Source organism: Melanotaenia boesemani, chromosome 4 (assembly GCF_017639745.1).
Source record: "Melanotaenia boesemani isolate fMelBoe1 chromosome 4, fMelBoe1.pri, whole genome shotgun sequence".
In the NCBI taxonomy this organism is placed as follows: Eukaryota; Metazoa; Chordata; class Actinopteri; order Atheriniformes; family Melanotaeniidae; genus Melanotaenia; species Melanotaenia boesemani.
In genome coordinates this window covers 2,704,172-2,729,843 of record NC_055685.1, presented here as the reverse complement: position 1 = coordinate 2,729,843, position 25,672 = coordinate 2,704,172, and the positions used below count along the sequence as shown (strand labels likewise).

The window sequence follows — 25,672 nt, the reverse complement described above, 5'->3', positions numbered from 1 at the left end:
AAAGTATTTATAGTAGGGCTATCAAATGATTAAAATTTTTAATCAGATTGATCACAGCTTTCAAATTAATTAATCATGATTTATCACAGCTTACAAATCAATCATACAGTTTTTACTGTATTGTATCACCAGAATAAGCCGATGCTACAAATATTTACTGTTAACCAACCTTCTCTTCGGTAAACATCAGACGTCCAAGGGTCAGTAATGTAAGCAGCATGTAAGAGAAGGTCAGTTAACAGTAAATATTTATAGCATTGGCTCATTCTGTTGATTCTATATGTTATTCCAAATCATCTCTACCACGTTCTAGATCATAACTCAGAATTCATACAGCATCATCTCACCAACCGTCTCCATGGTGATAATTTCTGTCCTAAAACCAGCAGATGAGACAACTGAAGTTAAACAGCCAACACTGATGAAGAAACTCCTATAAAACTGATGATCTGGATTAAAACAGGTTTTTAGTGTGAGTGTTTGTGCAGCAGTGATAAAAGTCGTACAGCAGCATCACTGAAAGTAAACACCTGCTGATAAAATACATCATTGGCTGTTTGTTTTACTACTTTTTCTTCACTTTTTTTACACGAGATGATACCTTTAGTTGTAATAATCAGTTTAAAATTTAATAAATTCTACACCTAAAAAATGGTCTCACTTGTGCCCCCCTTTTCCTGGTTAGTGCTCCTGCCTGGCCCCCCCCATCAGAACTTTTCTAGACCCGCCCCTGCATAGATGCATTATAAACCCTGTCCTGCCAACAACAAGACTTTGGGGTAAATATGTGACGGTGTGAACCATGAACAGCTAGTTTCCTTCTACTCAGCTGAATGATAAACGCAACAAGAGAGAAAAGCTGATCAGCTGACCACTGACAGCCATCGCTGCACAAACGGAGACGACCAGCGAGCCACCAGAGCAGACACGTTGGTGCAAAACGCAGCTGGGCTGTAGCAAGTTTAAAAAAGAAAGCGTGAAAAGTGCGAGTGTGGGAGTATGTGGTTCCCAACCTATTTTCCTTGGGTACCCTATTCATGCAAATACTAAGAAGCCATGGACCCCATGCCCCACCCCGTGCTGAAACCATACTTGGTTTTATGCTTTCAAAAGTGAGATTTTCTCTATAAATAATGTATTTTGGCTGAGACCTGTCCTTCCATAAAGCTAAAGTTAAATTAACAACATAGTTTCTTACTGTTTATTCCTTCAAATAGGAACAATGTGTGGACATTAATCACAATAGCTCTGAATGTTCAAAGCCTCTGGGACCCCCTGTACTCTTTGGAGGACCTGGTTAAGAACCACTGTGTTAAAACACCCCCATTCTCCACGGAGGCAAGTTCCATAGGTTGCTCCATTAATTCCTTAGTTTCTCTTTATGTCTGAAATGTTTTTCATCAAGTACACAAATAAAAAGAAAATGTTATTTATTCAATAAAACACACCTACTGCAGTGAAACTGTAATTCTGCTGTTTGCTTTGATGTTAAATGGACTCTATAGATGCTTCTGGAATAACTAAACATCTCCCTGTGGTCAGCAGCTACACTGGGTGGGTTTAAACAACACAGGTTCCTATGCCATCTGTTTATCCCTACATTTATAATTACTGAGTTAACCATCAGTCAAAATAAATTACAAAGATTTTTTTTGTGTGTCTGTTAATATTCATTATCTATTAAAAAGTAATGGTTCTTTAGTGGCTCACAGCGGCTGTTTTATTCCCAGTACTGAGTAGTTTAATGACACCTGGTCTAAGTAATGATTTACTCTGCAGATAATCCTACCTGACTACATACAGTGTGCCGCTATTTATTGTGACATTTACTACTTTTTTCATGACTTATGTTATAAACATATTTATTACTGCACAAAACCAAAACAGGAAGCCTAGTTTTAAGATTGCAGGAACTTTTGTTGCTTAACCTCAGACCAGCAGCAGTAACTGGCTTCCCCATAAACCAGTGACAGTGATATAAACATATTTCCAACGCATCTTTCAAAGGCCAAATTTCACAGGTTGCGGATTTTAAGACATTTGGGATTTCAAAGCTTATTTATTCATTCATTGCAGATGTTTAGAAGAATAAAGACAAACCAGCATGTTCTGTCTCAGATCTGTCCTCTCGGATGTATGGGATCTCATCCATTCTGAGAAACACTGAATCACTGGGACTCTTTTGACCATCAGACTTACTTCCTGTAACACACACAGAGAAACAGATTGTCACATTTTATTGAGCTAATAGTTCACAGTACAATGGTTCAGTGAATGTAGCACCAGTGGAAGTGAATGAATATCGGGGGCAGCCATATTGTCGTCAGAACTTCACACATTTCACACACTTTGCTAGAAGTTTAACTGTTAGGGTGGAAATTAGATATTACATCCTAAAAACAGATCTTCCTGCAGCTGTTCCATCTGGCTGATCACATGATCTCTTCCTGACTTGGGTCTGAACTTTCCCCCTGCCTCTCCAGCGTCTGACCCTGAAGACTCTTACGGACAATGCGGTTCTTCTCGTTCAGCAGGGAGGTGGTGTGTGGGACACTCGACTGCTGTCCTCTGGTCCGAGCCGAGCTGGGCCGGCCGGGCTCCCTGAGTGGGGGCATGAGGGTGGCGGTGGCGTGCTCGGAAGGCATGAGCGTGGCGGTGTGGTCTGTGGCTGGGGGGTCCGGGGTGGGGGTGTTGCCCTCTGTCAGACGGGTATCGGCGTCGGGTGTCTGAGGGGAGCTGTCCATCCTGGTGGCGGTTAATGCGTTCTGGTAGTGGCTCCGGGTGATCTGAAAACAGGAGCAGAGAATTCTGGGTTTTTTAAAGGCTTCAAGTTGTTTGAAACATGAGAACATTTATATGAATTTATGAGTTTGTACATGCTCCTCTACATGATGAGAAAATAGAACTGTGTTGAATTATCTGTAAACCAAAAATATTTCTTTATCGTTGATATTTTTAACATTTGAAATATAGCCCAGATTACAGACATTTTTACGTTCGTTTTCAGAATGGAAATACAGCAGAATATTTGGATGTTTTCTGTCCTGTGTGAGGCTAAAGTAGAATTTATCAGAGAGAAATGTATCTTTACAGTGTTTGGACCCAAACATGAACCTATAATGAAGTAACCACAGCAGGAAACTCAGCATGAAGACCCACCACAGCAAATTCTGCCTTTAACTAAGCCCTTCGTGCAGTCTGGATGTACTTGTGGGAGTCTTGGAGCTGATTTTTTAGTCCTTTTTCAGAGGAAGAAGTGGTGCTGTAAACGCTCTAGAAAGTTAAACATAACACAGTAGTAACACGGTTAAGGGCAAAGCCACAAATGCAGGTTAAAATATAGATACATACATAAATAAATATATATATATATATATATATATATATATATATATATATTTATACCATATCTACCAGAGGCCTGGGAGCTTGAGGGTTCTGCGCAGTATCTTTGCTGTTCCTAGGACTGCACTCTTCTGGACTGAGATGTCTGAGGTTTGTTCTGGGATCTGCTGTAGCCACTCTTCCAGTTTGGGGGTTACTGCCCCGAGTGCTCCGATGACCACGGGCACCACTGTTGCCTTCACTATCCAGGCCTTCTCAAGTTCTTCTTTCAGGCTTTGGTATTTCTCCAGTTTTTCATGTTCCTTTTTCCTGATGTTGCAATTGTTTGGTATTGCGATGTCAACCAAAACGGCTTTCCTCTGCTGTTTGTCCATCACAACAACGGCTGGTTTGCCATTACCATTTTGTCGGTCTGGATCTGGAAGTCCCACAGGAGCAGCCAGTCTGTACTCCGCACAGATGTTCCTGTACACTATACCAGCCACTTGGTTATGACGCTCCTTTTAAGCTTTCCCTGCCAGCATCTTACACCCTGCAGTTATGTGCTGGATTGTCTCAGGGGCCTCTTTGCACAGTCTACACCTGGGGTCTTGTCTTGTATGGTATATCTGGGCATCTATTGCTCTGGTGTTATGATCAGTGCCTCTGTGCTGTCTTTCAGTCCAGCCTCTTCTAGCCATTGGTAGGATTTCTTGATATCAGCCACTTCAGTTATCTGTCGGTGGTACATCCCATGGAGGGGCTTTTCCTCCCATGATAATTCCTTCATCACCACATGATCTGTTTTCCACTGCCTGAGACATTCACTGAGCACTTCGAGCCCATCTTCCCGATGTATTCAAGGATGTTGGATGTTTCATCCTGGATAGTGGTTCTGACAATCTAGTCCTCTGCCTCCTTGCATTTAGTGTACAGTCTCAGTCAGCTTATTATTCCTGCAGGGTATTTGATGACTGGCAGGGCATAGTTGTTAATTGCCAGGACCTTGTTCTTGCCATTGAGCTGACTCCTTAGAACTTGCCTTACTTGTTGGAGGTATTTGGCTGTGGCTGCTTTTCTTGTGGCCTGTTCGAGGTTGCCATTTGCTTGTGGGATTCCAATGTACTTGTAGCTGTTCTCAGTGTCTGCTATTCTGCCGTCTGGGAGTGAGACCCTTTCTGTATGGACTACCTTCCCTCTGTCACCATCCGACCACGCTTCTCAAGTCTGAATGACATTCCGATGTCATTGCTGTAGATCCTGATTGTGTGGATCAGTGAGTCAATGTCTCTCTCGCTCTTGACATACAACTTGATGTCATCCATGTAGAGGAGGTGACTAATGGTGGACCCATTCCTGAGTCGGTATCCATAGCCAGTCTTTGTTATTTGGCTGCGAGGGTTCAGACCAGAACAGCACAGAGGACAGGGCATCTCTTTGGCATATGCTACATTTGATGGACATTTGTGCAATTGGCTTTCAGTTGGCCTCAAGGGTGGTCTTCCACTGCCACATTGAGTTTGCAATGAAGGCTCTTAGAGTCCTGTTGATGTTATACATCTCCAAGCATTCCATGATCCATGTGTGTGGCATTGAGTCATAGGCTTTCTTGTAATCAATCCAGGCAGTTCACAGATTGGTATTCCTGGTTCTGCAGTCCCGAGCAATTGTTCTATCTGCCAGCAGCTGGTGTTTTGCTCCTCTGGTATTTTTACCAATGCTCTTCTGTGCTGTGCTCATGTATTGATCCATGTGCACACTTATCTTAGCTGCTATGATGCCTGACATGAGCTTCCATTGGCCGATAGTTGGATGGAACTGTTTCCTTCAGGGGATCCTTCTGGATCAGGATTGTCTGGCCTTCAGTGAGCCATTCAGGGTGGGTCCCATCCTTTAGCAGCTGGGTCATTTGTGCTGCCAGGCGCTCATGGAGTGCAGTTAGCTGCTTCAGCCAGTAGGTGTGAATCATGTCAGGCCCTGGTGCTGTCCAGTTTTTCATACCTGAGACTCTTTTTTAAATGTCTGACACTGTGATGGTTACTGGTTCTTGTTCAGGGAATTTTCTGTGGTCTGCTTTTAGATCCATCAGCCACTGTGCACCGCTGTTGTGTGATGCCTCCTTCTCCCATATGCCTTTCCAGTATTGTTCAGTCTCCAGTCTTGGCAGGTCTGCCCTGTTGTTATTACCCTGCCACTGAGAGTACACTTTAGCTGGTTGAGTTGAGAACAGCCGGTTTATTCGCCTTGATTCAATTTCTCTCGTGTACCTCTTTAGGCAGGTGGCCAATGCTTGGAGTCGTTGTTTGGCAGTTTCTAGTGCTTCATGTATGGGATTCTGGCTGTACCACCTGGGTACCTGTTTTTTTTATTGCACCTTTCTGGAGCTCTGATAGTTGGCTCTCTTCTCTCCGAGCTGCCTTGATTTTAGCCTCCAACCTCCTCTTCTATGGTGGATATGCATCTTTATGGTTGCTCTTTGGTTGATAGCCAATCATCTCAAGGATCACTGCTGCTGAGGTGTAGTTCACCTCATTGGTTTCAGTGATGGTCATTGTAGGAATCGTTCTCAAATCTGCATTCACATCTTCCAGGAGACTTTCAGATGGTGCTCCACTCAGCCTCTGTAATCGGCGTCGGGGTTGCCTGATGTTCATTTATGCCATGATCTTATCCCTTAGGTCAGTTGCTGCCTCGCTCTGCGTGATTGTGCTTATTGGGGCTTCGTACCCAATCTCTGGATGGGGAGTTGTTGTTAACTCCCCCCTGACCTGTCGTCCTGGCTCCCCCTTGCTGTAATATTTGTGTTGTACCTCATCAGTCTCAAGCTGTGATAGCAGTTTCCATCTATATCTAATACTAATATAGGTGCACTGTGCTGTGGCTGCTGCCTCAGTCTGCCTGATCCTGTTTGTGCTTACAAGTTGTTGCTGTCTGGTCTTGGACGGGTTGTACTGGAAGTCATTTCCTTGTACCTGTGTCCTGCACTTGTATGATGACAAATAAAAGAATCTTGAATCTTGGATGTTGGAAAGTTGAGCTACTAGTTGTTTGGCAGTGAGTGTTGATTGTGGGTTTCGACGATTCCATTTTTCCCACATTCTCTGCATGTAACCCCTCTGACTAGGGTTACTGGAGTAGTAACATTCTAACAGAGCCTTGTTTTCGCCTCTCGTCCATTTCTGTCTTGTTCCAGTAGCCCACTTCTCGCCAGGGTGCACTGGTTCCCCAGCACCTGACGCAGACCTTGTTTGACCGGGTGACGTCTGAGCTGGTATGTCTCGTGTTCTCTTGTCTCTCATCATATGAGGTAGGCAGTAGCACAGAGAGTCTTGCCTAAGGACACACACTAGGTGTTGGTAATTGCCCTGTACGGGTCTCCTGCATGAAAGTTGAATGACTTACTCACTGAGCTACCCAGCCGCTAGGTTAGAAATATATATATATATATATATATATATATATATATATATATATATATATATACGTATATTCAATTCAATGTCTTTACTGTCATTGTACTGGTACAACGAAATAAAAAAATGCCAGTCCTTGAAGGTACTGAATGTGCATTAAAAAAACAAAACAAAAATATAATAAAAAACGAAAAGAAAATAAAACAAAGTGAAAAGATAAGAAAAATAAATAAAAACAAGAATAAAAACAGATAAAAACATCACACACACAACATTAACATCCTACGGATATGTACAGTGATCAGCGCCTCTTAAGTACATTTATTGCTCTGGCATAAAAACTGTTCTTTAGCCTAGTCTGTACATTTAAGGACCTGAACCGTCTGCCTGAAGGCAGCAGTTCTAAAATTGTATGTCCTGGATGCGATGGGTCCAAGAGGATATTTCGAGATTTCCTGAGACAATGAGAGCTATGCAGATCTTCCAGGGACGGTAGAGGGCAGCCAATGATCTTCTGGGCTGTCGTGACGACCCTCTAGCGCTTTCCTGTTTGCAGCTGTGCAGCTGGAGAACCACGCACAGATGCAGTAAGTTAAGATGCTCTCTATGGAGCAACTATAAAAGGACACCAGCAGATCTTGATTAAGGTGATTTTTCCTGAGCTCTGGTGAGCCTTCTTGATGATGGCAGTGGTGTTGATGTTCCAGGTCAGGTCATCCTCTAAACTTATACCAAGAAATCGGAAGTCTGATACCCTCTCTACACAGTCCCTGTCAATGACCAATGGCTGGATGCCCATTTTTTTTCCTTCTGAAGTCTATGATCAGTTCCTTAGTTTTGGTAGTGTTAAGCACAAAGTTGTTCTTTTTACACCATATTGACAACTGTGCCACCTCGTCTCAATATGCAATATATATATATATATATATATATATCTTCTTTTCAAATCCCAGCTGTGAAATTCTGTTTCTGCATTTAATCCATCCTAATTACTAGGAGCAGTAAGCTGCCAGGCCAGGTACCAGTGCCTGGGGAGCAGCTGGGGGTCAAGTACCTTGTTCAGGGGCCCACAATGGTTCGCCTCAGTTGCCAACCTCAGGACTTTAACCCAGGTCCTCCAGACCCAAGCCCACCTCTGTAACTCTGTAACCACTAGGCTGATCTCCTCAGTTCCAGATGTTTTGCAGCTGTTGTAGATGCTGCACGTTGGAAAACATACATCTGGAACAATTTTATGAGACATACTGTTGTCACCAGATTCATAAGAAATGTCCCATTTTCAAAATTTGATATGTTTTTTGTTTAATTGAGAATAAAACGTTGGCTTGTGAGATTTACAAATCATTGCATTCATTGTTTTTTTTTTTTACCTTTTATACAGGGTTCAAACTTTGTTGTAATCAAGGTTGAAATTATTTTACACTTATTTAATCAAATCTAGATCTGATCCAAACTCTACTGACTGTTTGGCATTAATTCAAGTTGTGGAGAACATTTTAAAAGCTTACATGAGTTTTGGATATTACCTTGATGATCTGAAGGTGTGTGAGTTGTCTGACAGAGTAGTCTGGCAGGTAGACGTTGCCTCCTCCATTCAGCTGACCCATACTTCCCCCATACAGCATTGAGTCAGAACGGTCCAGACCACTGCTGCGTGAGGGGGATCTGTGGACTGGAGGGAAATATTTTTTACCAAAAAGGTAAATTAACACAACGGATTTTACCAATAAAACCCTAAATATCTTTAGAGATGCCAGCAATTTTTCTATATAATGATAATCATTAGTTAAAAGTCCTGTCTTATAAATAAAGAATGTTTAACCTGCCCTTGTCTCCGAGGAGTCCTGTGTAACAGAAGGTCCGACCCAAAACCGACGAAATGTGCTGGAGGAAACGCATTCAGGAGGAATTACTGCCAGACCTGGAGGTTTACCTATCCCCAAAGGACTAAAGTGCGGTCCAGACCGCATGGGTCACCTATGAGGACGCACTGGCTGAGCTCCCCGGACCCCTGGTGAGGCTCCGCTCAGCGATGGACCTGGTCACCCAGTTGGAAGCCAGACCAACCCTTCTCCTCGTGTTTCCGGATCTGGCTGAACTGGTAAAGGAAGCTTGGGAGGTTTATATGGAGGCTCAATTGGAGAATGTGGGTTTGAGAGCACCACCAGCGTCTCCCCCGGCTTCCACGCCAGTGTCTGCAGCGTCTCCCCCGGCTTCCAAGCCAGTGTCTGCAGCGTCTCCCCCGGCTTCCACGCCAGTGTTTCCCTCGTCTTCTCCAGCTTCCAAGCTCACGTCCCCAGTGTCGCCTCCAGCTCCCAGGCTCACGTCCCCTGAGCTGACGTCTGCTCCGGCTCCACAGCGTCCGACGCCACAGCCACGATCAGCCCCGGTCCTACAGACTCCCATGTCTGCTTCCCAGTCCTGTCCTGCTCCGCAGCCTCCGACGCCTGATCCCCGGTCAGTCCCTGCTCTACAGCGTCCGACACCACAGCCACGATCTGCACCAGTCCTGCAGCCTTCTACGTCTGCTTCCCAGTCCGGTCCGGCTCTACAGTGTCCGACGCCACAGCCCCGTTCTGTTCCTGTCCTGCAGCCTCCCGTGCCTGCTCCCCAGTCTTCATCTGATCTCCCACGTCATACACCAATGCCACGGATTGTTCCTGCTCGGTCTCCGACGTCTGCGCCACGGGCGGCTCCACTATTACCTCCGACACCAGTGCAACGGTCCTGTCCGGCGCTCACCAGTCCGAGGTCAGCTCAAGTCTCCGAGGAGGTAGATGGTTTCGACGCTCCTCTCCCGCCAGTGGGTACAGTCTCCGAGGGGGTCTCAGAGCGAGACGCTCCTCTCCAGCCCCTGGTTCTGTCCAGCCTGTTAGTCCCTGTCTCCGAGGAGGTCGACGGTTTCGACGCTCCTCTCCCGCCAGTTGGTCCAGTCTCCGAGGGGGTCTCAGAGCGAGACATTCCTCTCCAGCCCCTGGTTCTGTCCAGCCTGTCAGTCCCTGTCTCCGAGGAGGTCAACGGTTTGGACGCTCCAGTCTCCAAGGCGGTCTCCAAGTAGGACGCTCCTCTCCAGCATCTGGGTCCTTCCTGGTTCCCGCTCCTGTCTGTGCGACCTCCCGGTCGCCCGCCAGAGACTCAGCTCCTGTCTGTGCGACCTCCCGGTCGCCCACCAGAGACTCAGCTCCTGTCTGTGCGACCTCCCGGTCGCCCGCCAGAATTATTATTAACATGTCTCTGTCTTCCAGAACTACTGTCTGCGCCCCTCTCTGTGCTCCAGCTTCAGTCAGAGTGCCTCCCTGCATTCCAGCTTCAGTCGGCACACCTCTCAGAGCTCCAGTCAGGGCGCCTGCCAGACATCCAGCTCCAGCCCGTGCATCCCTCAGGCCGTCCGCCTGAGCTCCAGCCAGTGCATGCCTCAGGCCGTCCACCTGAGCTCCAGCCAGTGCATGCCTCAGGCCGTCCGCCTGAGCTCCAGCCAGTGCATGCCTCAGGCCGTCCGCCTGAGCTCCAGCCTGCGCAGCCCTCTGGCCGTCCGCCTGAGCTCAAGCCTGCTCAGCCGCCACCAGAGATCCACCTAGCCTGTTCTCCAGAGCTCCTGTCCGAGCATGCCCGTCCGCCAGGGGTTAACCCCAGGCCTACACGTCCTCCGGGTCTTCCTCCTTCCATGACCCGGCCCTGGTCTGCTCGTCCACCGGGTCGTCCCCCTTCCATGACCCGGCCCTGGTCTGCTCATCCACCGGGTCGTCCCCCGTCCATGACCCGGCCCTGGTCTGCTCGTCCACCGGGTCGTCCTCCGTCCATGACCCGGCCCTGGTCTGCTCGTCCTCCCAAGATCCGGTCCTGGCCCTGGTCCGCTCGCCCTCCGGGCCGTCCTCCAGAGACCCGGTCCCGCTCAGGCCGGCCTCCCAGGTCCCAGCCCTGGCCTGCTCATCCTCCGGGCGTCCTCCAAGGATCCGGTCCAGGTTTTCCCGTCCTCCTGGACGCCCACCGACGTTTTGGGTGTTTTGTCTCCCCCTTGTGGTTGTCCGCCAGGACTCCAGCTCCTGTCATCGCAGCCCTCCTATCGTCCTCCCGGGCCGTCTAGAATCCGGCCTTCTGGAGGTGGGGGGAGTCTGTCCTGCCACTCCTCCAGCACTCCTCACCTCCCTCATCCTCCACACCTGTTCCTCATCCGCTCATCAGTGATCTAGTCAACCTGCCACACCTGTCTTCCTTTGTTCCCCAGTCCTTTATATACACCAGCACCATAGTCATTCCCTGTCGGACCTTAACCTACACACTTCATGGACTCACCCCTACTCCATTCCATGGTTCCTGTCCCTCCTATCGATGCCTTCAGTCCAGTCTCCGTAAGACCTCTTCCTTATATCCTGTCTTATAAATAAAGAATGTTTAACCTGCCCTTGTCTCCGAGGAGTCCTGTGTAACAGTTCCTCACCTCTGCCGCCATTCATTGCAGGACTGTTGCCATTGCTGCTTACAGTGACGATAAATAACAAAAGATCTTTTATTGTGCTTAACCAGTTACACAGTTTTGACGCCCAAGCAAAACATAGCCTACATCAAAGTGTGTAGCTTAATTAGGAATAGGGTGCTATGGCTTTTGGGAGCAATTTATCGTACAATTTGTTACATAAACACCAAAACATAGGAATTTTCTTTTAATGGCAATGAATGGGATTCTATTGAAATGAGTGAAAAACTAAGTGAAATTTAAAGCCCTTTAACTCAAGCAGACTTTTATGTAGAAATTAACTCAGCTTTAAACAGGTCACAAAAGATGAAAATTTTAGTTTTTCAAAGGCCATTTTGATATTTTTTACAGTTTTGACTTGATCACTGTTTAGGTTTCATAAAATTATGAAATGCTGTTGATACTTATTATTTTAAGTAGTAACCATAATTTCTGAGTTTTCTCTGTATTTATTGTCAGACAATATTTCTGTTTCGCTCCTCTCCCACACTCATAAGGACCAGCTTCATCACCATAGCAAACATTTATTCTAACTGACAGATTCCAACATGGCTGTCCGCATAACTGTGTCCCAATTCAGGGTCTGTACACTTTGAAGTGCAGATTTGTTGGCTATGTCATTGTGGTGCGGAAAACACTGTCCCAACTGAAAGGAGTGTCCAAATCCACCCTACAAATCTGCACTTTAATTGGCTTGTAATGAAGGCTGCTGGTGATGCATCCTTCGCATCATTTTCTCCTAGAATTCATTGCGCACAAGATGGTGGTGAATGAGCCCATGAACAAAGCTCAGAAGATTACCTTTTTTTTTTTTTTTTTAAATGTGACAAAACCAAGTACATTAAAAACATTTTTGTTTAAAGGTGGCATTAAAATTCTGTAATATTTAATATTGGTTGATGTTTAGGAGATTCATGAAGTCTCTACCAGCTGCAAAACAACAGAGCCTCAGTTTTTTTTAATATTACTCAGTCGGTGTTAATGTTCACTAAAGTGTCCCATGATATGTAAACAGAAATTTCAGAGTTTAGGTGATTCAGCGTCCTCCATTGCTGCTATGGGAATTTGTGGTTGGATAGGTAGGTTGTCCCATTTTACAAACATTAGGCAGACTTCCAAGTGTGCAGACTACGTAGGACACTCTATAGCCTACGTAGTCTGCGCACTTCGAAGTGTGCAGACCCTGAATTGGGACCCAGCTCATAATACATGCATTCTGGCAACCATTGTGTCTTCTCTCATCATGCTCATTGGATGAGAATTACATGGCAGGATCTATGTGATTAAGGTTTTGTAGTTCCTTATAAGGCCTGTTTCTGTGTCAGTCTTCTTCCTGAAAGACTGACCTGACTTAAAGCTGTATGGATGTGTTTTCGTACCACTTGGCATGATGGCAGGTACTCCAAAGTAGGAAAATGCTCCATTCTCAAACTTCAGGGCCTCCTTTCCAAACTCCACCTCAACTCGACCCTGATGAACACACCAGAGAAACATATCGTTAGTAAACCAACATCCACCTGAGACCGAATGATTTACATGCCACAGCCATGGCTGCTTGTTGCCCTGGTGAAGGGTGGAGATGCTGCTGGTACCTGCAGTACTAAGATGAAGTGGTCCACAGGTTTGTTGCGTTGGAACAGAAAGTGCTGTGATGCTCGCTTGTTCTTCTCATCAAACTTAAGTTCCTGAACTACGCTGGGATGTTTGATCAACCTCAGCAGAATCTTCTCTGAGATGTGAGCAGGTTTGAAAGGCTCTACCTCTGATTTCAGGAGACAGAAGAGGTTTGGACATGTCTACCATCACGTGAAAAGGCAGTGCAAAACCTCTGCTCTCAGGAATTTTTTTCCAGTGGTTAGAAGAAGAACGTTTGAAACAGCGATGAGCTGATTGGCCGGTACCTGTAGAGAGGAAGCGATGCGTTGCCAGGAGCAGCTGAGGAGAAATTTTGACTTTCATCTCATTTTCTGACAGTTTGAAGATGGAGAAGTCTTGCTGCTTCCGCTCGTGGTGAGAAACTCGTCGCTTTGTGCGATTATCAGCTGAGAAACACACCAACACACAACGAGTGTAAAACCATTCAGCAGTAACCAATAGGTGTGTGTGTGTGTGTGTGTGTTTGTGTGTGTGTTTTCTAACACACTGTAGAGATCTGTCTCATCCAGGATCTCCGACTTGATGATCTCCTCAATGACATCTTCCAGGGTGATGATGCCCATCACCTCGTAGAAGGGATCGCCCTCACCCTCGTTGTTTACACGTTGCACGATGGCGAGGTGGGACTTTCCTGGAGACGATAAACATAAAGTGAATGAGCAGCACGACGGAGGAAAATAAATCACTTTACTTTAATCAGAGTAATTTTTCTTTTAAAAACTGACATCTAGTTTAAAAAAAACTCTCCATTTTAAATGCTCCATTTTTTAAACCATTTTCTTTTAACTTGTCCTGTCCAGTATGGCAGCAGCAGAATGATGGTCTCGCTGCTGGCTGCTGTGTTGTGCCAAAGTTGCTTTGCCAAAAGGAACTTCAAGGTTAAAAGCCTCCTCTTGATAATCTGATTTGTTTTTTTGTTTTTGTAATCTTATTCATTTATTTTGAATAAAGGAATTTATGTAATCTTGCTGGGCCTGACCAGAAGGGACAGAAAAAAAAGGAGAAAATAGTTAAGAAAAGTAAGAAGGAGCGTTAAAAAAAAAAAAGAAAAAGAAAGAAGAGACAAAGATGCAGTAGACAGAGGCAACGATCCTTCAATCCAACCTAACACCAGACAACCAACTGCTGCACCTGTACAGAAACACAACAAAGAATGTCCTACAGCATTTACAGGTAAACCAAGCTGACAATCATCAGGAGTTTCTAAAATAAATAAATAAAAAAAATAAAAAAAAAAAAAAAAAACATGCATCACAACAACAACCAAAGTACCAGAAACACACACACACACACACACACACACACACACACACACACACACACACACACACACACACACACACACACACACACACACACACACAAATCTAAACAAAAGCATCTCTTAGTGTTTAAACCCACTGGACAACTCAGTGACTGTGTCAGCATGCACAGATCTGAGGATCAGAGATGTGTGATCATGGAAATGCAACCGCGCCTCTATGGATGCTAGAGGCAGCCTAGGGAGGCCCAGAGACCTAGGCGATCAGCAGCAAGATTGGCAGCCGCTGACCCCATCAGGCATCGGCCATCCAAGGCAGCCAGAGCAAAGGACCCAGGGCCCCAAGTGCCTAGAAGTGATAGAACATGGAAACCATTAATCACTCCCCCCTTCCTCCCCTACACCACCCCTACCCCCCAGGCCATACCCTGGGTCCCAGGGTGGCACCCAGACACCAGGACATGCACCACCCCACCCTATGACAGCCATGATGTTACCTCACCTGGACTTGGGAACATAGACCTCCTTAAGAACAGTCATGTGCTGCCTCTTTTTATATCTTTTTTTCCCGAGAATGTGTGTTATATTTATATCCTCCACAATTGTTTGTTTTATGAGACTGACCTTTGAACTAGGAAATGAACTCTGAACTCTGCACTAATAAATATACTATCCCCCCAGGAATATACTAGAAAACAACTATCAAATAGGTGTTCACTTCCGTGGACACGATGCCTGATAGGGTTAAAAAAAAATTCTGGCATCTCAGATTTGTCAACATCTTTTAAGGCGCAACAGTTTGTTAATTCTGTTGGATTTTTGGATCTTTCTTCCTCTGTTAGCTTTGATTTATCAACTGGGAACCTGCAGCTGAGAAAATATGAAACCTAAAAAACATTTTTCTTGTAGAATGATGATGGTCTGATTTTATATTTAGGCTACTCTCATATGTGAGTCATACCAAGTGGGAGTGGATTGTGTGTTGGCTGTAATATTCAGCCCATGAATCAACAGCAAGGAAGATTTAACACAGAAGACGCTCTGGATGAAAAACAAAATCCATCAGCTTCATATCCAGAGTCTGCAGAGCTTCTGTGTTTACTTCCAGGGTGATGAGTGTTGGCTTCTTAAGCTAAAATCTTAGGCTGTTTCAAAAGATAAATGGAACATTTAGGGATCCACAAACCACCAGATGAAAAACTACATCTGGAGAAGATTTGACTAAAGTGTAAAATGAAACCACGGTGACATTTTTTGGTCAGGATGACAGCATGTTAAATAGAAGTTATAAATCAGTATGGGGAGGTCTGCAGAAAAATGGTAGCACTACTGACAAAAAACAGAGTAAATCCTCAAGTGTTGCTTCATTTCAGCAGCCTGGCTCAGCCTCAGCTTCCTCACTGAGATTGTTCCTATCTATCAGCATATTTAATGCATAATGCAACCCAGTGTGTTGAACATTCAGGAAGGAGAACACATGCAATGACATATATATTTTAAGGCAATGTTTAATGCACAGATGATTCAACTGCTGTCAACAGCTGTGGACGTGAGGACCCAAGTGCAGGCAGAAGAGGCAGGAGACAGGCAGGGAAAAAGTTTTAATAAGGTAAAAATCACAAAACAAACGACTCCAGAGGCAAAAACTCAGACATGGCAGGGGACTAAACGATTAACAGGAACTACATCTAACTGCAAACAAACAGAAAGCAATGAACTGGCATGCAGCAATTGAATTCAATGGACTTAAATACGTAGAAGGAACTAACAAGGCACAGGTAAAGTGAATGAGCTAATTAACCAGATGAACTAATGAGCAGAAATCAGAAAACAGAGCTAAACATAACCCTAAATACAAGAAACCAAGAAGATAAACCATGAACATAAGAAGGACCAAACACATGAAACAAGAACCATGAATCATGACTACTGCCTTCAAATAATGAGTAAAGACATTTTTAACCTTTTCACAGTAGTTCTTTGGACGTCACTTCGATAGAGAACATTAGCACCAACAGTTTAAAAATGAGTCTTCTTTTGCTGAAAATGAGGACTTTAAATATAAGACCAGGATTAGACCAAAAGTCCAACAGTAACAAATAAAGTCAACCTGATGAAGACGTCTGTTAAAGATGAAGGCTTAAAACATGTCTGAGAGGGAGTAAACAAAGCTGATGATGCTCCTTCATCAGTAGGGATTTAGAAGGAAAGACTAAACAATTCTGAAACTTCTGTTGCACAGAATAACAGCTGAAACATGCTTTTTTTAACTGAAGTCAAATGAATGCAGAGAACAGATGGCAGGGAGGGATGATGAAAGAGCAGCATTATGAATATTTTATACTTTGTCCTGGGAGGCAACAAGAACCACGATGAAGAGAGGGGAAATGAACTATAATACATTGGAAAGTTAGCAGGCACATAATTAAACTAGGATTCATCGTCTTTTACACTGAGGTTATTCTATCAGCCTTCTGACTGATAAATGCTGAGATGATAAAGTGAGATGTGTCACTGATTATTTTCCAGCTGGACTAATTAATGCTTCTTCATTTTGAACCTACTGCTGGTTTATAAAAGAAAAACTCCTTCCACAGAACTCAAAACAAACTCATCCAGGATTTATGTGCAACGTTCACATTCAGCTATTTAAAGATCCCTCTGCCTGGTTCTGCAGTGGTTCCCTCTACCAGCACACTGCTGCTGCTGCGGTCGTTCCAAGTGAGGAAGGTGTTTCTGGACTGTTTTTTTCTGTGCCAGACTCACTGATTAGCATTCAGGCCAAACATTCCCCCAGAGGCTCCTGCAGGCTCTCTGCTACAACTCTGCAGAGTCTGTAAATGTAGTTACAACGGAGTTTCTATTATTTGTTGGATTTCTTCCATTTTTTTCTTATATAATGATACATTCAACAGCCAGTAGATACATAGGGCACCTGCTTATATGGTTAACTTCACGGAGGTCAAGAAAACAAACGCATGCAGTGGGTTTGTTTTCATCCCTCCATATTCTTCCACTCATCAGAATTTAGGCCATGGAGGACACCCCTCTCTCCAGGTCCTCTTGTTGAATCCTGAGGCATTCCAAGGCCAGAAAGGATATATCATGCCTCCAGTGAGACCTTGGATCTGCACTGGGGTCTCCAACGTGCCCAGAGCACCTGTCAGAGAAGGCGGCCAGGAGGCATCCTCTTTTGACACGGTGGAGCAGCGACTCCAAGGCCCCATCATATCTGTGAGCTCATTTCAGTCACTTGCATCCGTAACTCGTTCTTTTGCTTAATACCCAAATCTGGTGACTATAGGTGAGGGTTGGAACATAGATGGACAATCGGAACAGTGGCCTCATTACTGGTCTCAATCATCATTCCATTTCTCGCTCCATCACTGTACTTGTTTCCATGTTAGAACAGACTTTCAATCCGACCAATTCACACTCATCTGTGAGCTGTAGCAGTGTGGCTGAAAGACCTCATCATCTTCAAAAAGCAGGAATTCCCCTGACTACGACTCCATATCCTGTTCACGAACACCACAAACAGGATAGGTGTGAGTGCCAGCCCTGGCGGAGTCCAACACACTCTGTGAACAAGTTCAGCTTTGTGCTGAGAATCTGGACACAGCTGCTGGTCTGGGCATGCAGGGACCCATACTCCCACAACAACCACTAAACATTTGTAGACTGGAGAATCAAACTCCTTTAATTATCCCCTCTGCAACTCAGGAAGGGTTCCACAACCCTGCTCAGAATAGTTTGAGATATTCAGTCTGAACAGCTGTGTCAGCACAAGCTGCTCCAGAAGTCTGACAGGCTGAAAGAGATGAGCAGCATTTTTCTGCTGCAGTGCCTGAAACCAAGAGTGGAGGAGAAACAGAGCAGCATGTGCAGAGGGATGGAGGCTAACACCTTGATAATCCTAATTATCTTAATGCCTGTGTAGATGACCCCTCTGTGGTGCAGGAACACAACAATTTGTGTTCACTCTCCATCTCTGATAACATCAGTCTTGTTGCAAGCCACTTGTGGCCATATGCACATAAAGAGAGCCCATTTAAACAGACAAAAAACACATGATGAACATCTTACACGATATTCAGCGTGTAAGAAAAAAGGCTTCAGTTAAAGATGCATGTCTCACAAGTCCAGAAAATTCTTCCATTTTTTGACGTATAAAAGATAAATAGGCTGCAATAAAACAAAACCTCAAATAAATCTAAAGCTTGACCATGATCATGGATTTTCTTCATGTTACAAAATAATCCAAAATAAAGATGAATGAGCTGCCTGAGTCAAGGTGTCCTGTGCTGTTTACTTCCTGTCCTCACTACCAACACACAAACTGCTGACTGTGCAGGAAGGCAAGACCAGCAGCACGGCCTGTGATTGGACCGTCTGAACCCCACCCATTTTAAACCCAGCTGATGGCATGCTCTGATGCAGGGGTACTGCAGACTGGGCTGGAAACAGGCAGCAGCTGTACAGACTGCAGGGATTTTTTTATGCAGTAACAATTCACAGAAATAGAAATGAAAGTGTGGAGAGAATGTCAGCCTTGAAGTTCTCAGGCGTAGACCTGCACATCCCAGAGGATCTTACACAACAGTGTCAGAGAGAGTGTGATTCTTCTTCCTGACAGCTTCCAGAAAATCAGCCTGCAGAAAATGTTCTGGCAGCAGCTCTGCAGGGCACGAAGAAAGCAGCAGAGAAAATAAGCAGCACAAGCCGGCCTGCCTGGGAAGACATGTTCAGCTCCAAACAGCCTGCCCACCTTCTGTTTGAGCTTCACAGACAGGCATGAAAACCAGAACCATGAACCACAGAATGTTTTTGTATTTACTTACTGACTCTTTTATTACATTTTCATATTTATTATAATTTCACTAAAATATCATTTTAAAAGAAAATAACTGCTAAATTTAAGTTTAATATGGTTTATATTCTGCTATTTTACTGTGAATTTATATAATAGTCTGTTAAACTGACAGGACTGTTGATAAAAGCAATCTTCTATCATTTCTATAATATATATATTTTTTTGTATTTTTGCAGGTTTTAGCAGTATTTAACTTTTACAGTTAACATCTTTTATTAAATATTAAAACTCATGTACAAGCAGAGGTATAAACTATTTTTATTTATCAGCATCCCGGGATCTAATTTATAAATTTAACCTATAAGGGCCATGAGGCATCCTGATGTTAGAGTCTGATCTCAGATGGGTGTAAAGTCTCAGAAAAAGTCGGAAATAAAGTTCTCTCTCATCTAAGTTGAACCATGTCTCTACGTCATGAGTGTGCGTTTGTGTGTGTGTGTGTGTGTGTGTGTGTGTTTGTGTGTGTGTGTGTGTGTGTGTGTGACCTGCAGCAGGATCTGCGTGGATGACAACTCGTCTGAATCTTCATATCAATGCCTCAGCTGAACACATGGATGTAACCACTTCCTGCTCCTCACCTTTCTTAAACTCCTCCAGCATCGCATCCAGTTTCGTGTCGTTGAAGACGCAGTGCAGCGGGTGTTTGTAGAACTGGGTTATGGTCTTCAGAGGGGTGCAGTCGTCCGGGTCCACAAAGGCCAGGTCCTTGACGAACAAGATGTCCACAATATTGGACCTCTCGTTCTCAAACACCGGTATCCTGGTGTACCCGCTCTGCATGATCTCAGACATAGTGTTAAAGTCCAGAACTACGTCCGAGGCCAGCATGAAGCAATCGGTCAGCGGCGTCAGGACATCCTCCACGGTTTTGGTGCGTAGCTCGAGCGCACCTTGGATGATGTTGAGCTCCTCCTTCACCAGGTCGTGGTACGGGTCGGTGACGCGCAGCATTTCCAGGAGTTTCTCTCTGGTGTAGAAGTTGGAGATCTCCTGGTTGAGGATGAGATCCAGCAGCTTGCTGATGGGGTACGAGATGGGGAAGGAGAGCACCATCAGCAGCCGCGTCACCCAGATGGTTTTGGAAGCGATAGCCAGACCGTGGCGCGACGCCACGGAGTGCGGGAGGATCTCCCCGATGAAGAAGATGCCGAAGGCGCATATGACCGTGGAGAGCCAGGTCATGCCCAGAATCTGGCACATCCACACGGCCAGCGAGGCGTTGATGATGGCGTTCCCCAGCAGTAATGTGCACAGGACGTAGTTACCGTGACGACGCACAGACTCGATTTTCCGCGCGTAGTTCTGCTCCGTGTCAGTGCCACTGTTCTGGAGGACTTGCAGCTCCACCGGGTCAAGAGCCAACAAGCTCAGATTCAGTCCGCTGAACAGAGCTGACAGGCCGAGAAGGAGGACGGAGACCAGCACCTGCAGCCACAGCTCCGGGACGGCAGAGCGCTCTGTCACGGCCACCCAGAAATCCCGGGTTCTGTAATGTTCCCATTTGGATCCGTCGAAGGCGCACATCGAGTAGAATTTGATCTTTTCGCCCCTGCGCAGGTCTTTGGCCAGCAGCTCTACCAGAACCGAGTTCTGACTCGAGGCAGACTTAAAAGAACCTAAAACCTCGATGTCGGACGTCCTGGCGTTCTTGTCCATGCACATATTTCTCTTGGGGTGAACTTGTCCCTCTCTCCCTGGACTTGGCTCCTCGATGAATGCGATCCAGGGCGCGGCGTTGTTGGCACGAGTCCCCGCGGTGCGGTTAAGCCTCTGTGGGGAGGTGGAGTAGTAAACCCGCAGCATGAAGCGGGTTCCCTCGGTGGCTTTCAGCACCCCGTCCTCCACGGACAGCTCCGCTCCGGTCTCCTCCGGGCGGAAGCCGAGCAAACAAAGTGTCGGGGAGGGAAGCAGCGCACATATGCAGGCGGAGGTGAGAAGCAGGCGGGACGTAGAGAGCGGAGCCCCGCGGGAGAGCAGAGCTCCGGCTCGGTACCGCGCGGCCGCATCCTCCGCAGCCATGATGCGGTATGAGCAGCTCGCTCTGGCAAAAGATCCAGAGTCACGTGGTGCTGCCTGGTTGCGGCCCATGTGGGAGAAGCAGGGACCACTGGCAATCCGTTTCAAAGCTGGAGATTATGACGATGCTGTGTGGAGACGCACGCTCAGCGCCATGACGTAACTCTATTAATGACTCGGAGCTTTTGTTTTTCATCTGAGTTTATAATCTGTTCTACTCTCTTTCATAATCATATTCCAGCGATCTGTGTCCTTAGATGTAGATGCCAGCACAGGCCTGTAACAGTAAAAATGGAACAGAGTTAATGATTGCTGCAACTCCAAATATTATAAGTACCAAAATTTGATCCCCAAAGAAGGACTGTGGAGGGGTGGGCGTCATCCCTAAAATCAGGCTGCTCCCTTCCCACGTGCCACACCAAGAACAGACAATCAAAATCAAACAAGTATTTAACTTGTATTTGAGGTTTAATTCTGACAGAGGGACAAAAAGACGACCCACATAGACCCTTGGGATAGTTTCTTTTGTTTTTCGTTGCACTTATGATAGACGTCCATTTGCAATATCATGTAATTGAGTGTGTCCCGTGATGGACTGGCGACCTGTCCAGGTACTCTGGCCTGATTCTCCAGCTTTCACGCGACCCTGGATTGGATTAAGTGATATAGAAAATAAATGGGTGGATGTAACTGAGTGGGACATCTGAACAAGCAGAAGTTTATAATGCAAAATATTTTATTTAGGGATTTTTAATAAGCGTTTTTCTTGTTAAGTTTTTTGGTTAAACTGAATTCAGAATTATTTTACTTATTGATTTCTGTAATTTTATGAGTTGAAGACATTTGTTGGTATATTTGTTTACAATAATATTACGGTGCAATCATCACCATCACAGAAATGTTCTTTAATCACACAGTACAATAATCCACAACTTAAATTCATCAACTAAATGAAATCTTGAGGAAAATTATTACATTAACAGAATTACAAACACAGTTAGAAGCCATTGTTACACCAGCTTCCTTAGAGCTGTAATAATGTGAAAATGAAAATCAATATGGGATCATTTGGACTCTTTGCAGTTCATTTTCACATCAATATTTTTCTCATTTTAATTTAATAACATGTTCAAATTATTATGATCCATTTCTTTCAGGCATCTGTACCAAACAAAAATGCATTTTCTTTAGTTTGTACAATATTATGAGAAGGTCAGGTAAATATTTCAATGTGATATATTGTGATTAAATTTAACTTAATCTTGTCACAACTCTGTGAACTAAAACTCTCCTTCCTCATCATCTTCTTCTCTCTGAACTGCAGCTTTGATTCTGTTACCTGACAAAATAACAATAAATTCATGATATGGAAACAGGTTTTTCACTTAGTGGCAGGTAACATCACCTATTATAGACAAAGTAGCAGCTGAGAAAATAATTTCATTGTGCCTTAAACTTTTATGTTGACTCATTCTAAGGATGCACATCCACCAAGATAGTACAGGGGACTCGGTTCGACAGGATTTCCCAAAAACCTCACATCTTCCTTTGCTTTGCTTTCACTCTGGACTTCAGTCGGACCAAACTACCTGGACAAAGTCATGCACTTACATGTTCACAACCACTGACCCAAAAGGAAGAAGAAGAAATTAGACGTGTTCATGCAAGTAAAGAATCAAAGCTGGTCCAGTTTTCACCAGAATGGGTCCAGTATGAGCAGCAGGAGAATGTTGTAGAAAAAAATTACCAAGAGTCTGGAATGAGTAAAAGTATAACAAAGTTTATTACATGAGAATTATTGAATACAGAATTACTTGCAAGTAATGAGAGTGGTCGTCCTGACTCGTGTGAAGTTGAGAGAGACTCTGGGGAGGTAAGAGGAAAAACAATACATATACATTTCAGTAGAAAGAATCCTCCTTCCTGAAGACCTTGGGTGGACACACAACGCCAAGAGCTGGAGTCAAAACAACTTCACGTAGTTGTATCTCCACCAGAACCAGTCTGACTAAGGGTCTGAGGAAGGACCAGATAACGGTCATCTTACCCTCGTAGTGAACTTTTAACAGAGCATGTATATGATGACAATTAACCTTAAAAGTGAATTAAAGCATGATGAGTAAAAATGTACAATGTAAAAAGTGTAATATAGTAACAATCAGTGTAAATATTATTTATAAATGAATATAGTAAAGGAAGTAATTATAGGTGTGATTATAATATTATATATAGAGCATAATAAGTAAAATTTCTTCCACAAGAAGCAGCCAGGTATTCACCATGTTGATTTACGTCTCTTCCTCTTTGCTTCACTGAACACCCCGCTTGCTTTCACACTGCATGTAGACCACACCAAGGTTCACTTGCAAGTAAACAAAGATCCCTGATTTTCAAACATGGTCTGCAACAGGGTGCGAATGAGCATTCACACTGCTCCAAATGAACCGTACTGTCTGTGGAAGTGGACCTGGGTTCGTTTAAAACAGACCAAACTGTACCAGTGTGAATTTGAACTAAAATAACCCCAGATGTCTTCCTTTCTTTTCTTTGCTCCTGAAGTTCAGACTGAAGACATATACCATTAGCACCAATCTGGTACTAGCTAGCACTAGCAGGAAGCACTTGCTCTTTCAACAGTGTGATTGACAGTGGGGACAGCCAATCGCCCACTACTTACAGTATTTTAAGTAAAACCAAATCAAACTTTTCAACATCCTCATTACTTACTTAAAGTGGGAGGTTTTTAAGTCTTTCTACTACTTAAGTTGAATTTACTTTCTTTGTCTATTGTCCTTATATTGACATTATCTCAGGCACTTGAATACATGCAATTGATTTTGGTCCTTGGGACGTGCATAGAAAATGTTGTATATACCAAAATTGAAAGCGATAAAGACGATCACATATGGCTCTCCAAAAAAGACAGTCCAGTTATTACATGTTATTACATGAGCGAAGTGTTGACACCCATTCCTAACCATGATAAATAACCGTATACTTAACATTAACCAAAACTTTAATTTCAAGACTTTGTGAATCACATCATAACACAACTTGAAATAATATGATATAACCATGTTTTACAAGATCTCTGCATCATATTTCTTTCATTTGGTCCTAAAACAAAATTCCCTAAAGAAAACTGGTGTAACAACAGCTGACAGGACTGGTTTCAAGTAACATCTAAAAATAAATAAAGAGCCTTATGAAAATCTATCATTTTTAATAGTTTACTTCCTAACAGTATCGTATATAGAGAATTTAGATTATATACAGTATTTGTAGATGAATGTTTACATGTTGAAATACATACATTTATTCATTTTCTCACCGCTTCGTCCAATTAAGGGTCGCAGGGAAGTTGGAGTCTATCCCAACAGTTACCAGGCGAAAGGCAGGTACACCTGGACAGGTTGCCAGTCCATTGCAGGGCCAATGCAGAAAGAAAAACAACAACACTCACACTGACTCCTAGGGAGAATTTAGAGTAACCACAGTTACCTAACATGCGTGTCTTTGGACAGTGAGAGATTCATGAAAAATAAATAACATTTTCACCATGTTTAATTGTACAAAATGCACTATCTTTATGTTTAAGTGAGAAGAACATAAATATAAACAACTTGGAGAAAAAAAAGCGCACATTGGGCCTTCTGAGACTAAATAAACAGAATATGATTTATTATGATTTCTAGGCAATAAAAAATCCAGGCCAGTCGGGTAGATGAAGAGGTCCAGGCAATCCAGGTGCTTTTCAAGAACAAGTAGAGACTGGAGAGTGTGGGAGAGAGGACAGACTGGTTACAAGGCCAAACAGACAAGAGAACAAGAAAAACTGGCCTGAGTGCGTTACCATAGGCATCTGGCTCTGTGTAGGAGGAGCCCCGTCCTTCAGGAGCAGCTGTTGGGGTTCAAGGTGATGAGGATCAGGTGTGCAGGTGGTCATGCCTCCGCAGCATATGTTACATACACCTTATAAAGTACACTGTGATGAATTGTATGCAACTTCATACTTTTGGTAGCTTCATTCTGATAGATTTAATAATTCATATGACACAAACATTTATAATGAATTCAGTAAGAGCTTCAAAATGATAAATATGGTCATGTTCGTTTCCCAGTCATAGACTCAAAATGTTTCTGAGATACCTTCTTTGTTCTCTATTTCCTTTCTATACTATATCCACTACTGGGGTGGGTTGTAACACCTAATGGGGAGAGTTGTAACAGACAAATTAGAAATTAGAAACAGAAAAATGCATTTCAATGCAATTTTGTCTAAACGACAATGATTTAATTAACTGTAGCTCATATGATTTAATCTGAAATTGTATAAGAATTAAACAAAGTTTAGTGTTGGTAAAAAAAAAAAAAACAAACTACTTTAGTAACTCAAAATAATGTTTTTTCCTCAATGAAATCTGCAGAGGCCTGATTCCAACCCTGGCATCCATGTCAGGTTGAGAAGGACGTGGGTAAAGACTAAAATGATCATATGACTCCTCCTAAGTGGTGGAAATGATGCTGTTTCAACTCTCCCCATGTTACAACCATACCTGGTCTTCCCTTTTTCATCCTGGAGAAGTTGCTAAAGGAAGCTTCATTTCTTTAAAATTTAGAGAATTTGACCAGTTCTGGTAGCTGCACGTTTCCCC

General features: G+C 44.0%; 1 protein-coding gene and 1 long non-coding RNA gene across 3 annotated transcripts in view; one reads left to right on the top strand and one right to left on the bottom strand.

Moving 5' to 3' along the window:
- LOC121638548 (metal transporter CNNM1-like) overlaps positions 1 to 21,645 on the bottom strand; it is a 26,696-nt gene extending 5,051 nt beyond the window's left edge. The window contains exons 1-8 of one of the 2 annotated variants that reach the window (XM_041983393.1): positions 19,580 to 21,645; positions 13,355 to 13,498; positions 13,113 to 13,253; positions 12,804 to 12,973; positions 12,558 to 12,681; positions 8,264 to 8,409; positions 2,507 to 2,786; positions 2,101 to 2,202 (exon numbers count right to left, since the gene is read on the bottom strand). In XM_041983393.1, the coding sequence (XP_041839327.1) occupies positions 2,101 to 2,202; positions 2,507 to 2,786; positions 8,264 to 8,409; positions 12,558 to 12,681; positions 12,804 to 12,973; positions 13,113 to 13,253; positions 13,355 to 13,498; positions 19,580 to 21,089 (2,617 nt within the window). In that variant the 5' untranslated portion in view covers positions 21,090 to 21,645. The remainder of the gene's footprint in view (positions 1 to 2,100; positions 2,203 to 2,506; positions 2,787 to 8,263; positions 8,410 to 12,557; positions 12,682 to 12,803; positions 12,974 to 13,112; positions 13,254 to 13,354; positions 13,499 to 19,579) is intronic. The other variant, XM_041983394.1, reaches the window with a different exon arrangement.
- Positions 8,747 to 25,672, top strand: LOC121638560. The gene is made up of 3 exons (XR_006010044.1): positions 8,747 to 8,994; positions 17,904 to 17,907; positions 25,659 to 25,672. It is a non-coding gene; the product is annotated as an uncharacterized LOC121638560 (long non-coding RNA).